General features: G+C 36.1%; 1 protein-coding gene across 2 annotated transcripts in view; it reads left to right on the top strand.

Annotated features, from left to right (window-relative positions):
• Positions 1–17714, top strand: part of PLA2R1 (phospholipase A2 receptor 1) — a 117394-nt gene that overhangs the window by 87049 nt on the left and 12631 nt on the right. For both annotated transcript variants that reach the window (XM_007127393.4, XM_007127392.4), the window contains exons 19-24: positions 1904–2007; positions 3559–3698; positions 11599–11716; positions 12407–12537; positions 12908–13055; positions 16200–16438. In XM_007127393.4, coding sequence (XP_007127455.2) covers positions 1904–2007; positions 3559–3698; positions 11599–11716; positions 12407–12537; positions 12908–13055; positions 16200–16438 — 880 coding nt within the window. The remainder of the gene's footprint in view (positions 1–1903; positions 2008–3558; positions 3699–11598; positions 11717–12406; positions 12538–12907; positions 13056–16199; positions 16439–17714) is intronic.

The raw sequence follows: 17714 nt of genomic DNA, 5'->3' as shown, positions 1-17714 counted from the left end.
TAGGGAGACAAAAGACCTGTATGCAGAAAACTATAAGACACTGATGAAAGAAATTAAAGATGATACCAACAGATGGAGAGATATACCAGGTTCTTGGACTGGAAGAACCAACATTGTGAAAATGACTATACTACCCAAAGCAATCTACAGATTCAATGCAATCCCTATCAAATTACCAATGGCATTTTTTACAGGACTAAAACAAAAAATCTTAAAATATGTATGGAGACACAAAGGACCCCGAATAGCCAAAGCAGTCTTGAGGGAAAAATACGGAGCTGGAGGAATCAGATTCCCTGACTTCAGACTATACTACAAAGCTACAGTAATCAAGACAATATGGTACTGGCACAAAAACAGAAATATAGATCAATGGAACAGGATAGACAGCCCAGAGATAAACCCAACCACCTATGGTCAACTAATCTATGACAAAGGAGGCAAGGATATACAATGGAGAAAAGACAGTCTCTTCAATAAATGGTGCTGGGAAAACTGGACAGCTACATGTAAAAGAATGAAATTAGAACACTCCCTAACACCATACACAAAAATAAACTCAAAACGGATTAGAGACCTAAATGTAAGACCTGACACTATAAAACTCTTAGAGGAAAACACAGGAACAACACTCTCTGACATAAATCATAGCAAGATCTTTTTTGATCCACCTCCTAGAGTAATGGAAATAAAAACAAAAATAAACAAATGGGACCTAATGAAACTTCAAAGCTTTTGCACAGCAAAGGAAACCATAAACAAGAAGAAAAGGCAACCCTCAGAAAGGGAGAAAATATTTGCTAACAAATCAATGGAAAAAGGATTAATCTCTAAAATAGATAAATAACTCATGCAGCTCAATATTAAAAAAACAAACGACCCAATCCAAAAATGGGCAGAAGACCTAAATAGCTATTTCTCCAAAGAAGACATACAGGTGGGCAAGAAACACATGAAAAGCTGCTCAACATCACTAATTATTAGAGAAATGCAAATCAAAACTGCAATGAGGTATCACCTCACACCAATTAGAATGGGCATCATCAGAAAATCTACAAACAACAAGTTCTGGAGAGGGTGTGGAGAAAAGAGAACCCTCTTGCACTGTTGGTGGGAATGTAAATTGATACAGCCACTATAGAGAACAGTTAGAGGTTCCTTAGAAAACAAAAAATAGAATTACCATATGACCCATCAATCCCACTACTGGGCATATTCTCTGAGAAAGCCATAATTCAAAAAGATACATTCACCCCAGTGTTCATTGCAGCACTACTGACAATAGCCAGGTTATGGAAGCAACCTAAATGCCCATCAACAGACGAATGGATAAAGATGTGGTACATATATACAATGGAATATTACTCAGCCATAGAAAGGAACAAAATTGGGTCATTTGTAGAGATGTGGATGCATCTAGAGACTGTCATATAGAGTGAAGTAAGTCAGAAAGAGAAAAACAAATATCGTATATTAACGTATACATGTGGAACCTTGAAAATGGTACAGGTGAACCGGTTTCCAGGGCAGAAATAAAGACACAGATGTAGAGAACAAACATATGGACACCAAGGGGGGGAAATGGCATGGGTGGTGGTGGTGGTGTGTGATGAATTGGGAGATTGGGATTGACATGTATACACTGATGTGTATAAAATGGATGACTAATAAGAACCTGCTGTATAAAAATAAAATTAAATTAAATTTTAAAAAATTTGTTGAATAGCCTTCAAACATTATCTTTAACTTATAAATTTTCATTTCCCTAACCACAGACATGAATTTTTTTTTAAATTTAATAAAATATTATGCCTTCAGTCCATATCCCAGAACTCCAAAAATGGTGTTGGAGATTGAACGTGCAGAATGAGAGAAGACCTTTAATTTTTTAATTTTCCGGCAGCTGGAGAGATGGATCACCAGTAATATACCAGAACTGGGACAAAGGAAAAGAAGAATCCATGATTAATCAGAGCCAGAGATGTGGCTTCATTTCATCCATAACAGGTTAGTTTGTTCATCCACTTTGGGGTTTATAATACAAACATAATTTTCAGAAGACTTGAAGTCTCCTTTTCATTGCATTAGTTCAGTGAGAAGGTTTTGTTTGGTTATTTTGCTTTTCAGCTGAGTGTGTTTAATTTTATAAGTCTTAAGGATGACCATTCCTACAGTTTATTCCATGCATTCATGTTCTTGAAAATAATTTACGTCCAGATAAGTCCTTCCTCTTGAGCCAAAACTACCAAAGATGCGCCCACTGAAATGGGTTGAAAATTGCCTGACAAATACTATTCTCTATGAAATTTCAACATGGGCCCATTTTTAAAAATCTCTTTGTAGTATCCAGTTTATAATTGGTCAGAACTTTAACCTTTGAAATTTACTTTCATTTTCCCATTTAAGAAAAATTTTCATTGAATTCAGTGTTCTTTTTTTTAACACCAGGCATTAATTGCTGCCTGCCTTAGAACACCAACTCTTTGCCAGTTGGATTTAGAAGTACATGCACATTTAAGATGGGTTTTTTAATTCTATTCATCATTACAGTGTTATTGGGATTGATTGTCCACTCATATCCATCCCACAGTTTCTATCCAATAAAAGGTAATGATGTCCCTGACTCTAACAGATTCTCCCAAGTCAGGAGAGGGATAAACATGGAAAGCAATCTCTGATGTAAGGGCAGCTGCAGAGAAAGTTAAAGAGAGGAAAAACCATGTTGTTAATCAGCTCGCTTTTGCCAGCAGGTGTCACAACAGCCTACAGAAAGGCTATTCGTGATTCTGGAAGAATAGCAGCTAATCGGCACTGAAAATAGCATTCCGGCCCCTCCTTCAGAATGCCAATATCTTTTTGGCTCATATCCCTCACACTAGAAAACTGAATCTGCCCTTGCAATTTACATGCATCCTTGCTCTATTCTGGAATTTATAACTTGAATGCTAATGAAATGAATTCTATAACCTTTACTCTGAAAATATAGCTCTTCTAATTAAAAGAACATTTTCCAAGAGACAGAGGACTTTGGGATATATTCCTGAGGGCATGTCTCTAAGTATGTGTGTTTTGTTTAAGGGTCAGGGTTCAGAAGTGCTTCTTCCTTAGAAGTTCCTGAGTTATTTTTTCTAAATTATTATATTTTTAATAATTATAAAGTAGAAATGATCATCTATAGTTTTAGAATATTTTTACCTTGAGGTTGAATACTTTAAGTCAAAAATATTACTCTACAAAGTATTCTTTGTCTAACCAAGTCAAATATTCTTAAAACTTTCATCAGTTTTGTGATTGCAATCGCAGTATTTGTTTAGATTTTTTTTTCTTTTGCATTTGCAAAATTTCTACATTCTTAAATTAGAATTACTGATTTGGCACCTTGCCCAGTTAGCTCTTGTCACTAGAGAACTCTATGATTAGTAGTTAAATTTAGTTCAATTTCTAGATTTAACAAAGTCTAGTAAACCACAGCAGTCATAAAAAAAACAGTGACCAATAGAGAATGCCTACAAAGAGTCACCCTTGTTTCTGGTCATTTCTAACCATTTTCTCTTCCAGGACTCTGGGCTAGTGAAGAGTGTTCAGTTTCTATGCCTAGCATCTGTAAGCGAAAAAAGTTTTGGATCATAGAGAAAGAGAAAGATACACCAAAAAAACATGGAACATGTCCCAAAGGATGGTTGTATTTTGACTATAAGGTAAACTTGTTTTCAAAAAGTTGTTTTTGTTTCTCTTTTGTAGGTTTTAATTTTAGAAAGTAATCAAAAAGCAGGTGTGGCTTTGAAAACCCATGAGTTGTCCATTGGACCTGGAATTTTTTTGTCACAATTTTCAAGAGATTTGAGAAGTTTTCTATTTAGGGACTGATCTCTTGAAATTAAAAGGTTTTGTCAAAAACAGCCTTGACACCACCCTTCGTATGTATACTCAGTTTTTGCTACTGACATTGTCATTCATTGCGCTGTATGACTGTTTCGTTAGGTGGGATGTGGGTGCGTGCACATGTGTGTGGACGTGTGTGTGCGTGTGGGCATGTGTGTGTGGGGGGGCATGTGTATCTAGGCCCTGTTCCCAAATGAGCTGTCAGCTCCAGAGGGCCCAGACTGTGTCTTCTTCTTTTGCATCTTCCCTGCCTGGACCCCTCATAGAGCTCTACCCGCCTTGTCAATTGCCTGACTAACAACGTAGCTCCGTCAACTTTGTCTTGAGCCTCATATAGCCGGCACTTCCATGCAGAATTGGATTTTTTTTCTAAATGGCCAGTGGGGATACTGTAAACTAGATTTATTATTTCTGATACTGTCTCCAATTAAGGCTGAGACTTCCCCTCCACTCCTATGTTTTAAAATAAAATAACTTTATAAGCCTTAGGTGGAAGTAATTAAAATGCATCTCAAATTATAAATGTTTAACTCTTTGATAATTAAAAACTCAAACTGTGTCATAATTTCATATGCTAGTATGAAATTGCTCCTCCATCATGGACAATTTTCAGTCTCTGTGTTTAGTTACATTGGCAGGGCATTGCCTCCCTTGTGATCTTCCTCTCATTGTTAATTTGTGAAATGGGGCCATTTGGACTTAATACACATTTATTGAGCACCCACTACATATTTGGCACTGATATTTTAAATTGTGGTAATAGTCATATAATATAGAATTTACCATCTTGACCATTTTTAAATGTATAGTGCAGTAGTGTTAAGTATAATCACACTGCTGTGCAATGACTCTGCAAACGTTTTTCATCTTGTAAAACTGAAACTCTAAACCCATTAAACAACAACCCCTCATTCTCCCTCCCCACAGCCCCTGGCAACCACTATTCTACTTTGTCTCTATTAATTTGACTATTTCGGACACCACATGTAAGTGGAATCATACAGTACTTGTCCTTTTGTAACTGGCTTATTTCACTTGGCACAATGTCCTCCAGGCTCACCCATGTTGTAGCATGTGTCAGAATTTTCTTCCTTTTTAAGACTGAATAATATTCCATTATATGTACATAACACATTTTGTTTTTCCATTTATCCATTGATGGACATTTGGGTTTCTTCTACCATTTAGCTAACTGCTTCTGCTGGCAATTTCATATATATATATATATATATGAATATATATATATATTTCTTGTTTTATTGAATTTTTAAAATACACAGAATTGTTATCCCATCTTACTTATGAGAAGACTGAGTCTAATAAAATTGTGTGGTTTTTCTGAAACTTACAGCAAATAAGTGTCAGGCTGAGAATCAACCTTAAGTTTTTGACCTTGAGTCTTGTCCCTTTCCTACAGCTGCCACTTCATATAATAACTTAAGAATTACCAATCATCTTAGCCCTATGACACAATCAGTCCGGGGGCACTGTGAAATATTTTCTAAAATAATATAGTCATTCTCTAAAACGTTATATAGTATTGAGACACACTATTTTTAATAGTTGACACCTTCAGTCTGCTTCTTATTTTCTCAAACCATAAACTCTTTCTACCAGTTGTAAATTATTTATATGTTTCAATATGACAAACATAGCAAATATTCAATAGAACTTGAGTATAACTAAGGTTTTTATTAAAACCTTTGACAATTAGCTTTTTATTGTGGTAAAATATGTATAACATAAAATATGCCATTAAAACCATTTACAAATGTACAATTCAGTGGCATTAATTACATTCACAATGTTATTCAACTATCACTTCTATTTCCAAAACTTATCATCCCAGACAGAAACTCTGTAATTGGTTAAGCAATATCTCTCTATTCCCCATCCCCTCTAGCCCACAGTAAGCTCTAATCTATTTTCCAACTCTATGAATTTGCCTATTCTAGATAATTCATATAAATGAACTCATACAATATTTTCCTTTTGTGGCTGGGTTATTTCACTTAGCATAATGTTTTCAAGGTTACCCATGTTATAGCATGTACCAGAACTTCATTCCTTTTTATGACTGAATAATATTCCATGCCACATTTTGTTTATCCATTCATCTGTTGATGGACTTTGGTTATTTCCACTTTTTAGCTATTGTGAATAAATTGGCTATGAACATTGGCATACAAGTATCTGTTGGAGTCCCTGCTTTCACTTCTTTGGGGTATATACCTAGGAGTGGAATTGCTATATCATATGCTAATTCTATGTTTAACTTTTTGAAGAATGAGCAAACTGTTTTCCACAGTGGCTGAACCATTTTACAATCCTGCCAACAGTGTAATGCTAGCAATTTTTCCTCATCCTTGACAACACTTGCTATTATTTTTTTTGACAACACTTGTTATTACTTGTCTTTTTGATTACTGCCAACACTAGAGTCTAGTGTTATCTCACTGTGGTTTTGATTTGCATTTCCCTAATGACTAATGATGCTGAGCATCTTCTCATGTGCTTATTGACCATTTGTATATTGTCTTTGGAAAAAAGTCTATTCGACTCCTTTGCCCACTTTTTTATTTGGGTTATTCGTCTTTTGTTATTGAGTTGTAGGAGTTCTTTTTATAATCCAGATAGAAAACCCTTATCAGATATATGTTTTGTAGGTATTTTCTCTCATTCTTTAGGTTGTCTTTTTACTTTATTGATAATGTCCTTTGATGCACAGAAGTTTTTAATTTTAATGAAGTTCAATTTCTCTAATTTTTCTTCTGTTGCTCATGCTTTTGGTGTTATATCTAAGAATATGTTGCTAAATCCAAGTTCACAAATATTCACCTCATGTTTTCTTCTAAGAGCTTTATGGTTTTAGGTCTTATATTTAGGTTTTGATCTATTTTTAGTTAATTCTTGTACCTGATAGTTTTTCACAACTATTTAAACAAGTACATCCCATGTATAAAAAAGAATATTTTAAGGAAATTCATGACAAGTCATACACTTGGCATTAGATAAATAATTCTTAGAAACTTACAATGGTTGTTTTTGGTTTACCCTTGGCCATTGTCCTTTCCTTAAACTTTCTTATCTACACAGCTTAGCTCTATTCCATGTTTCCTCCTGTGTAAACATGGGGAGTATGTACACATACGGGCATGGTAATGGTGATGGTACAGCAGACCCAGGGCAAAAGAGCAAGTGAATGCTTCCTTTGAAAGAATAAGAAGGGGCATGAGTAAAGCACAGACACACACATGAGAGGAGAAGGGCTTTCTGAGGCTAACTATGGAGCAGGATTAAAACACCCTCATGTAGCTCAGAGGGTATTTTTAATTTTTATTGATAACTAGTAGCTAGATTAGTGGTTCACAGCCCTGATCAAATATTTAGAATCACCAGGTGAGCTTTCTAAACATATCAAGGTGCAGGTGACATCCTAAAGATTCTGATTTAATTGATCTGCATGGGATCCAGGCATCAGTATTTTTTAAGAGCTCCCTCGGTTATTCTAATGTGCAGCCAATAATTGCCCAGCAATGCAAGTTACACAACTTAGTCTTCTAATCATTCAGAGGATTTGATTACTAAGGATAGGGTCACAGCAGGCTTCATGAGAGGGTGACCTGTTACAGAGTGAGATTTCAGGGTCCCCAATTGTGTCTCCCCACCCACAGTGCTCTCCCCTACATATTAATGGCTAAAATCCCACCACTGGAGTCTCATTCCTTTGCCTTAACACTTTTCATTACGTTTTTTAAGGGAAATATTTCTGAGATGGCCTCATCTGTCACCTACACTTTGGGATAAGTGGGTTTATCAGATCATTAGAAAAGGTGGGCATAGGAGGGTTAATAGTTGAGAGGAGTGGAAAGCCCAGTGGGGAGAGTTCTGACTAACAAAAAAAAGCTACAGAAGGAAAACTGGGAGATAGCAATGACAGACATTACTCACTTCAGAATTATGAATAAGCATCAATGTATTATGTTCCACTAAACTCTGCTTCTTGTTTGTCAACTTCCTAGGACAAATTTTCATTGGTTATTTCTAAGAAAAAAGTCCCACTTGGTTGACTCTTCACCTTTAAGAGTTTCAAAACTGAGATACCAGAAGTTACGTGTCTTTTCTCATTTCTCATAAATTATTTTCCCCATGTTTGATGATGTAAAAGTGGCTTGACCAGGGATTACCCCAGGAAGAGTGAGTCATCTAAGATACTTGTCACCGCAGAGTTGTATGTAAGAGGAAGAAATTCTGTATGTATATTAGATTAACTCTTGTGCTTCTACTTATACATTTTTATTCAGGGACCTGGATTTAGTGCTGATGGCTGCTTTGCACCATCTAATTTTGGATTAGCCAATATTTGGTTTCACGCATGACATAGTTTTTCCTTAAAAAAAAACAAACAAAAAACACTCTCTCCTCTTTTAAATTATTCAGATTCTTAGCACTTTATTCATTCATTGCATTTAACTATGCTGGATATTGGCGACTCAATGGTGAGGAGAACAAATATAATCCCTTCTCTTTGGGAGCTTACAGACTAGAGGGGGAGAAAACATTAGCAAATCAATCAGGAAAATAACTCTAATTTACAACTGTGACACAAGCGATGGAGAGTTACACAGTTCCATAAAAGTGTATAACAGGAGGACCTGACTGAGGTGGTCAGAGGACAGGAAGCATTAAAAGTAGGGGAAACTACATGTACTAAGGACCTGTGGTGAGAAGGAATGTTACATATTGAAGAAAGTAAAAGAAGCATAGAGAACTAGAATGTAGAAAGTGAGACAAAAGAAGTAGGCAAGGGCGATTATTGTGTTAGAGTTTCTGGTTTTTATCCTAAGAGCAATAGGAAACCCTGAAGGGTTTTAACTAAAGAGGGACATGATCATTGGGATTGAGTTTTGAAAAGAATCATTCAGGCTGCAGTACCAAAGATAGATTGGAGGAACTCGAGGTTGAGAGTAAGAGCAGTTAGAAAGATATTGCAATAGTCCAAGCAAGAGATAAGTCCTTTGGGCTAAGATGATGGTGGCAGAGACTGTGGGGTGGTGGGAGTAGGGGGAGTGGTGAAGGTCTCAGAAATGGGATGTCCAAATGGTAGGACAGAAGGAGTGATGAAGGTGACTGAAGGGTGAGAAGATGCTCAGGTTTCAGATTTAGGTAAATACATGACTGACTACGCCATTCAATGTCAGTAAGAACACTGAAAAAGGACCAAATTTGGGAGGAAGATCATGAATTCCATTTTCAAGTATTGAACTGGAAATGACTTTGAGACAAAAGAGTTTTATATTCAAAACTTATTTGGAATACAGTAAGGTATCCTTAATTCACCATAATAATCAGAGATGCATTCAACTTGATCACATTTTGTAAATCAGTAAGTAAACAAACAATGTAAAATTGAGGGTGTTGTACTCCATCTTGCTACTTTGCTTTAATTATTGACACAGTTTCAAAGTGTGTTAGTAAACATGTTATATTTTTAGAAACAATGAAGTTGTGGCAATGGGGGTCTACACTCCCATACTCAAGCTGGTAAATCCTGGCTGAGGCAAACAGGGTTGGGGGGGGGCTGGGTGGGAAGTGGGGGTATGTATGTGTGTTTTCTGGAGAGATTTATTGAGCTAACTGAAACAGTGAGGTTCACTGGTATTTATGAATGGTTCATTAGTGGAACTATCTGAACACAAGGTGAATTCGCATTAAATGATAAGACTTCCTAATAATTAGTATGTGCCACTCTTTGGAATTTGTAATTAGAGCAAAGAGGCAGAATGAAAGGAAATTGATAAAAGGATAGTTGTTATAAAATTAAAACCCTTTAAAGCCAATTCCATTTCTTTGTGAAGCAAATAAAGTAAAGGGGATCAGAAGAAGAGAAAATGTACTTCCTCTCTTAGTTGGCAACTCAAATTCAGGCTAGATCAGAGTTTCTGGTTTTTATCCTAAGAACAGTGGAAAATCCCTGAAGGGTGACATGTTCGGAATTGGGTTCTGAAAAGAATTACCTGAGCAGTACTGACATTAGGGGCTGGATAATTCCTTGTTTTGAGGGACTGACCAGTGCATTCTAGAATGTTTAGCAGCATCCCTGGTCTCAACTCACTAGCTGCCAATAGCAGTCACCACCCCCTCCCCCCTTGAAATATGACAACCAAAATGTCTCTAGACATTATGAAGATATCACCTGAGGAACCAAATGGCCTTGTTTGAGAACCACTGGACTAAATCTAGAATCCTGAGAATGTCATTTGACAATCATTTCAGGGTCTATTGGCTTTTACTTTGTTGCATAAATATTTACTGAGGACCTTGTTTGTTTTGCTGTTCAAAGAGGAGCAACACTTAGTCCCTCTGCTTTGTAAGGAGTCTATGACAGTAGGGAAGGGATGGGGGACTGATAAACTTAGAAATTAAAGAAGGATGCAGAAGGATGCGCTCTCACGTGGCATGAAGGTTGCCACATTAGCCTAGAATAATCTTGTAGCTGGGATTTTCTCAGTGGCAGATCTCAAGATCAGACCTATCAATGACCAGTGTTGGCTATGTTCATTAATGAGAGAATAATCCACATGGAATATTTTTTGCATAAAGTCTCTCCTGACTTCTCTGGAACTTTGCCTATCTGTTACAGCCTTTCTCTTCTATCTTTCCCTCTCCCCTGACTCCATATAGCCCAACTAACATGGTTAAATTTCACTGAGCTTGGTGAGGGGGTGATTTTCCTCAACTTGCCTGATCTGCCTAGCAGTTACCATTCCATATTTCTCATCCCATAATGAGTAACCCCTGCCATGCCATAGACATGATTCTCTCTTGAGTGAAAATCAACTCTCACTGCCAAACCCACAGCCTTCTTTTTGAGTTCCTTTTGACATTGTTTGCACCCCTCCCCTTTGTTTCGCCTTCCTAGGTTTCCTTGGTCCTCCCTTGCTTTTCTTCCCACTGGGCTCATTTTTTTCTTTTCTGGCCCTTCCTCATTGACCTTTGGACCACATGGCTGACTCCAAGTATTTAGTGAATTTAAATACCTGATGTGGTTTGATTCCTCAGTATTCCTCTCTCACTTAAAGCGAGGAAGTGTATTTGTAAATAAAATTGAACAAATCTATTAACTGCCACCAAAAGAAATTTTTTTTTTTTTTTGTGGTATGCGGGCCTCCCTCTGTTGTGGCCACTCCTGTTGAGGAGCACAGGCTCCAGACGCGCAGGCTCAGCGGCCATGGCTCACGGGCCCAGCCGCTCCGCGGCATGTGGGATCTTCCCAGACCGGGGCACGAACCCGGTTCCCCTGCATCGGCAGGCGGACTCGCAACCACTGCGCCACCAGGGAAGCCCCCAAAAGAAACACTTTAAAGATTAAATCCTCCACTGTAAACTTTGCAGTCAGGCTGACTCCTTTTTAGAAGGAATGCTATTTTTCATTGAGCTGAAGACATCGTTCTGACATCCTGCATGACAAAACACATCCTTGCCTCTGTTCCCGCCTGATGCAAATGCACAAAAGACACTGACTCACCTTGAAAGCTGGTCCTCTTTGTTTTTCTTTCACACCTTTGGAGCAGCTGGGGAAAAAAAAAAAAAAAGAGTCATTTCTGTGCAAGAAAATTATAAAAATTTTTCAAAGCTGGTCCTCAGTATCTTTAGGAAACTTTTAATTCATTTAGAAAAATATGGAAATGAATGCTTTTTTGGACATTTTTATAGTGCCTTTTGATGAAAATTCCCAAAGACCCAAGCGATTGGAAGAACTGGACATCTGCTCAAGATTTTTGTGTTGAAGAAGGGGGGACACTTGTCGCCATTGAAAACGAGGTGGAACAAGGTAGAGTACTCAATGTTCAATCAGGCAAAAATCACCATTTTTATTCAAGCGTCTGTTAAAATATTCCTCCAAAATACTAACATTTCTAAATCAACATTTTAATTATTATATTGCTGGTGACACGTAAGTTTTCAGTTTGACCTATAAGGTTTATATCATGACATCTGTAAAAGTTAGTACACTCCATTGTTTACAAACTGCTGATTTTTTGGAGGCTTTTGTCTCACCAGGCATAGTGGAAAGAATAAGGATATATTTATGATCGGCATTTCAAAATGGCTAAAATAATCTGAGGTATAGTCTATTATAATTGCATGGTATAATTTTTTAGATCCCTTTAGAGTTACCTACACACTTTCATTTGCTATTTAGGCAATAATCGTATACTTTAGTTAATTATAATGGATAAACCCTCTTTTGTTTAGAAAGGCATTGAATGAACACTGGAAATTGTTTTGCTAATGATATGATGAAATCCCAGGCTTAGCCAGCTAATTTCTGTCAAATTAAACTGAACAAAAGTGACAGAGACTGCATCATCTTAATAAGGACAAAGTAACAAATTCCTACAATTGATTCATAATTAAGTTTTGCTATCATTTAAATAAAATCATAGCTATAAACAGAATCTGATGATTACCCAAATGGTTTATATGGTATTAAATTTGATAATGTATTCTTATTTTTCAGCTTTCATTACTATGAATCTTTTTGGCCATACCACTAATGTGTGGATAGGGTTACAAAATGATGATTATGAAAAATGGCTAAATGGAAGGCCAGTGTCATATTCTAATTGGTCCCCATTTGATACAGTAAATGTAAGTCTTAAGATTTATTTTTTAGAAATCATTTTATCAAGAGATCCTATTTGAGACTTGTTTACTGAAGTTTTTCTTTTTTTACTTCCTATATTTTGTAGGCATAAATTTTTATTAGTTGGTTGTTAATATATTAATTTTTAATAATGTAATTCATATAATTTTCATGTGTTCCATGAATATAATTTCTTTACTCATCACAATAATTATTTATTTTGTGGGTTATGAACTGATTTGTGAACAGGTTTATTAAATGCAAATAAAGGAATAATAGTGTTTGAATTTTTAAACTTATGTCCTTAATAAAAAATATCAATGTTATAATAACGTTATATGTTACCATTTTTTAAAAACATGTATTCTTTTGAAGATTCCAAGTCATAACACCACCGAAGTTCAAAAACGCATTCCTCTCTGTGCCTTGCTGTCAAATAACCCTAATTTTCATTTCACTGGAAAATGGTATTTTGAAGACTGTAGAGAAGAAGGTTATGGGTTTGTTTGTGAAAAAATGCAGGGTAAGAAATATTTGGTTTTTTATTCCTTTCATTTCCACGGCCCACGCTTCTCTTCCACATTTGTTTTACACACTGTATAAATGATAGTTTCATAGCTAAGTGCCAGCACTTATTCTTTAAGCTTTACATATATATGGTCACTTAATCTCCACTACCTCAGGGTTGTGCCCCCTAGTGGGGTTCTAAGGACTCCAGAGACCACTTGAGTGATGACCAAGTTTATGCATCCATTTTGGTCATATTAAAAGGCTTTACTGCTTGTTCTAGGATTATGTGTCTGTTCAGATATTTTTTAAAAGACACTGAAAATATGTTGGAAGAGAGTCAAGGAAATAAACCAACTCAATACTTACTCCTTTCTTGGAACCCTAAAATGGTCTCTGTGGCTAAATATGGCAAACAACACATTTCTAGATCTGATGATCAGAACCCCCAATGACTTCTGGTATGAAATACCAGAGCTATAGTATTACAGGTAGCCAGTGGGGACATGAACAATGTGAATGCACTGTAAGTGACCTTGAGTAACAAAAATAAAAACAACAACAACAATAGCTCACATCTCATGTTTTTACTGAGTCCCAGGCTTCCCTAGAAGGCCATAATTTGTGTCTGGAGCTGTGTGGAATTCTAGGCAGCCTAGGATACATATGCTTACTTGGAATATGAGTTATACCTCTCAGTGTTGCATACATGTGAACTCTTTGATGATACTAAGTATCAACCCATCCTCAGAAAAGCAGTTCCAGAGAAATCCTCTTTCCTAGTTCACAGTTATCACTTTAGCATGGTAGTGGTCAGGAACTGAAAGATACCAGATCAGCTGTAGCAGGAGTATTATAAGAGCAGAGTCTCGTCAGAAAAGAAATAATATCAATACGTCATTACTTGTACACTTATGATGCGCCTGGCACTGTGCCTTGCTTTTTATAAGTACTGTGCCATAAAATCCTTCCCACACTTCTATGAAGTAGGTAAAAGTCTCCGCATTTTACAGATGAGGAACTTGAGGCTTAGGAAAAATAAGTAACAAACTCAAGTTCTCTCAAATACAATGATTCTATTCTAGGACCTCGATGTTGATCTCTTCTTGAAATGTACTCTCTGACTACTTTCTCTCTTTGATATTTTTGGGACTAACAATGTTTATGTTCTTTTGGAGATAGTATAGAGCAGTGGTGGTGGAGTTCAAATCCCACCTGGGTTCCTATTCCACCTCTATAAATAAACTGTCAGTCAAGTTTCTTATCTTCTCTGAACCTTGATTTCTGCATCTGTAAAATGGAATATTAACTATCTCACAGACTCTACGTATATACAATGCTTAGCAAGTTCCTAGCATGTGTTTAACAAACAATTGTTGCTTTTATTATTATTGTTTCTATTACATTATTATTCAACTACACAAGTTCTTGTAGTCTACAATGAATATCCAAATTCTGACTCCTCTTCTTTGTGTGCCATGTGAGTATGTGTTTACATTGGGTTTCAAACCTAAAGTCTTTGATCTGCCTGAAAGAATAAAGATATCTGAATAAAAGAGAGACAAGGGCAAATCAAGACCCCCAATTTTGAACTTGGTTTCCAATGGATCTTTCTCAGGGCAGCAGATGGCAAAATCACAGTGCTCAAAATAACTTATGTTTTGAAACTTGATGAAATCAATAACATAGGGAGAAATTCATATATGTGAAAATACAGGTGCATGACTTAGTGGGGAAAACCAGTTAAATTGGTATTTGGGTCACACAAAGAATTTCAGTAACTTTAATTTTAATAATTGTTATCATTTTTAAATGGCTACTTTGGTATTATGTTGGTTTTGTATAAATAACATTTAGTCTTGGTACATCAGCTGGCAAACAGACTTCTACAAGGAAAAACAGATGATGAAGGTGTGGTCCATCAAAATTTAATTGGTGAATAGATTAATTTTACTTTGGTTTTACAATATGTACTACTGCTATACTGAGGTAACAGTTTCAGGAAAAGTCAAATCCTCACTCGGCCATTTTTATTTGGGAGAGTGTGACAAGAAGAGGAGAGGAGAGCAAGAAGCAGCATTTATTGAGTGCCTGCTATGTTCCACATCCCATAGTAAGTGCTCTATGTGAATACCTCCTTGAATTTTACCCACACGCCTCTAATGAAGGCCTTAGTAATCTCTTACAGACCAGAAATTTAAAGTTTAGAGAGATGAACTAATTTGGCCATTTAGGGTCAGGACTGGGATTGAGTCCCAGGTCTTCAGACCTATCCACCATGCTCCTTTTCAACCCCAAACGTGATAAAAACCAGTAAACAGAGAGAAATCCCAGCCACTTTGGATCAGACAGTTGAGAAAGTCTTACCTTTTTTGTGTGTTTTAGGATGCCTAAAGATAGTACAGAACAAAAAGGCAAATGCACATAGTAAAGAGGAAACATCTGTATGTAACACATGAGCTTGGTTCTCACTTGATCACAGCCACTCATTTATACAAAGCACCAATGATCATGTGTGGGAAAACCTTGTCTTTTAATTTATAAATCTTGACTCTGATAGGTGACATATTAATAGTAATGGTTTATAAGAACTGTATGTATTTCTAAGCATTAACTTATTTTTTAACTTCTCTTTAGAAATTATACATGTTAGCATTAAACATGATAGCAACTATCATACAGTCTCAAAAGTTTAATAAAGTATTATATTTGAGAATATGCACTTGTAAATTGTGTTTGCAAAGTAGTGTTTGACTACATTATATATGTTAATATTCTCTTAGCAAGTATTAAGTTCTGCCAGCGGCATGTGTTAGGCTGAGTGTACCTAGTAGAAGTAAACTTGCCTAAGGAGACCCTATCAGTTCTACCAAAAAGTGGTCAGTTTGACAAGGGATTGTCAAAAATGGGAAATCTAGAAATGATTCAATATATGTTTATATATATATTTAAAACTCATTCATTAAATTTCCTAAGTGTTTTCATTCTTTAGTATCACCTATGCTTACAGGTATTGTCTTCATTTTGAAATAGTCAATTCTGGGAAGAAAAACTCTGATGTTAACAACAGCATGAATCATTGTACAGGGATCCATGCTAAGCTTTGCCTCCCCCTTTATCATCCAGGTTCTACAAATAATTTTTGTTGTTCTTTTTCTAGATACTTCTGGACACAGTATAAATACATCTGATATGTATCCAATCCCCAATACCTTAGAATATGGAAACAGAACTTACAAAATAATTAACGCAAATATGACTTGGTATACAGCACTAAAAACCTGCCTGATGCACGGAGCAGAACTGGTCAGCATTACAGACCAGTACCACCAGTCTTTCCTCACTGTTATCCTCAACCGGCTAGGACATGCCCACTGGATTGGACTGTTCACTGAAGATGTAGGTGTCCTAAAATCCCTTGGACAATCCTTGCATAATGAAGTTTCATATCTACCTCCTTAGTGATATAGCCACTGAAATTAGCACAGAAAAAAAAAAGCCATGAAATAACAGTAAATGTAACATTTAGATAATTGGATTATACAATAACTACTGACCAACCTCATGGGCAGCATATAACTACAAAAGGTGCCCCTTTTTAGAGTAAGCATCTACTTGCCTAATTTCTGGAAAGTCATGCCCTTCAAAGTTTCTCTGAAGATGTCTGAAAAATTTCAGGATACTGACTTATATGTGCACTGGAATACATACTGAACTCGAGCACCTGTGTTTGGGTAATATGTTGCATTTAAAGAATCCGCAAGAAAAATGAATCATGCTTCCTGCATAGAAATTCGGTTATTAATTAATTCAGTACCCCCTTGGAATTTAACATGTGCATTATTTTCCCCCTGTAGGGAAATGGTTTGGAAAGTAATATTTTTTAAAATTTTTAAATAAAAGTATTACACACTCAAATAGCAAAAAGTAAATCTATTCTATCTTGATTTCTAGTTCTACTCCACAAAGTTAATCACTGTAAACAGTTTCTTGTGTGTCATTTAGAAAGATTCTGTGTATGCATATATATACACGTAATGGATTAGTATGTATATATTTTTTAAATATAAATGAGCTCGTACTATATATACTGTCCTTAGGCTTGCTTTTAATTTAATATACGTTGTTCAGCGTTCTATGTCAGCTCATAAAAATCGAATACACTCTTTGAGACAGCAGCATATATGGATATACCACAAGTTATTAAACCATTCTCATGTGAATGGACATTTGGGTTCTTCCCAGTTTTCACAATTCCAAATAATGCACAACAAATATCCTTGTACAAATAGGATAAATCCCCAGGAATGAAGTTGCTAAGTACCCTTTATAAATTTTAACAAGTTATGGTGCCATATTGCCCTCTAAAATTTTGTGCCAATTTACATGCTAACAACAGTGTATGATAGTATCTAGTTTTTTCACATCCTTGCCAACACTGGGTATGTCAAAATTTTAATCCTTGCCAATAGGATAGGTGAAAGGATGGTATTTCATGGTTGTTTATTGTATTTTTGTATTACAGAAATTTTAACTTTATGTAGTTAATTTTGCTTTATGGACTCTGGATTTTTTTATCAGACTCGGAAAGATTTTTCCCATGTCAAGAGTATAAAATATTTAGCCGGGGCTTCCCTGGTGGCGCAGTGGTTGAGAGTCCGCCTGCCGATGCAGG

Source organism: Physeter macrocephalus, chromosome 2 (assembly GCF_002837175.3).
Source record: "Physeter macrocephalus isolate SW-GA chromosome 2, ASM283717v5, whole genome shotgun sequence".
Lineage (NCBI taxonomy): Eukaryota > Metazoa > Chordata > Mammalia > Artiodactyla > Physeteridae > Physeter > Physeter macrocephalus.
The sequence above is the reverse complement of the archived record's forward strand: the minus strand, read 5'-3'. Positions and strand labels throughout refer to the sequence as shown.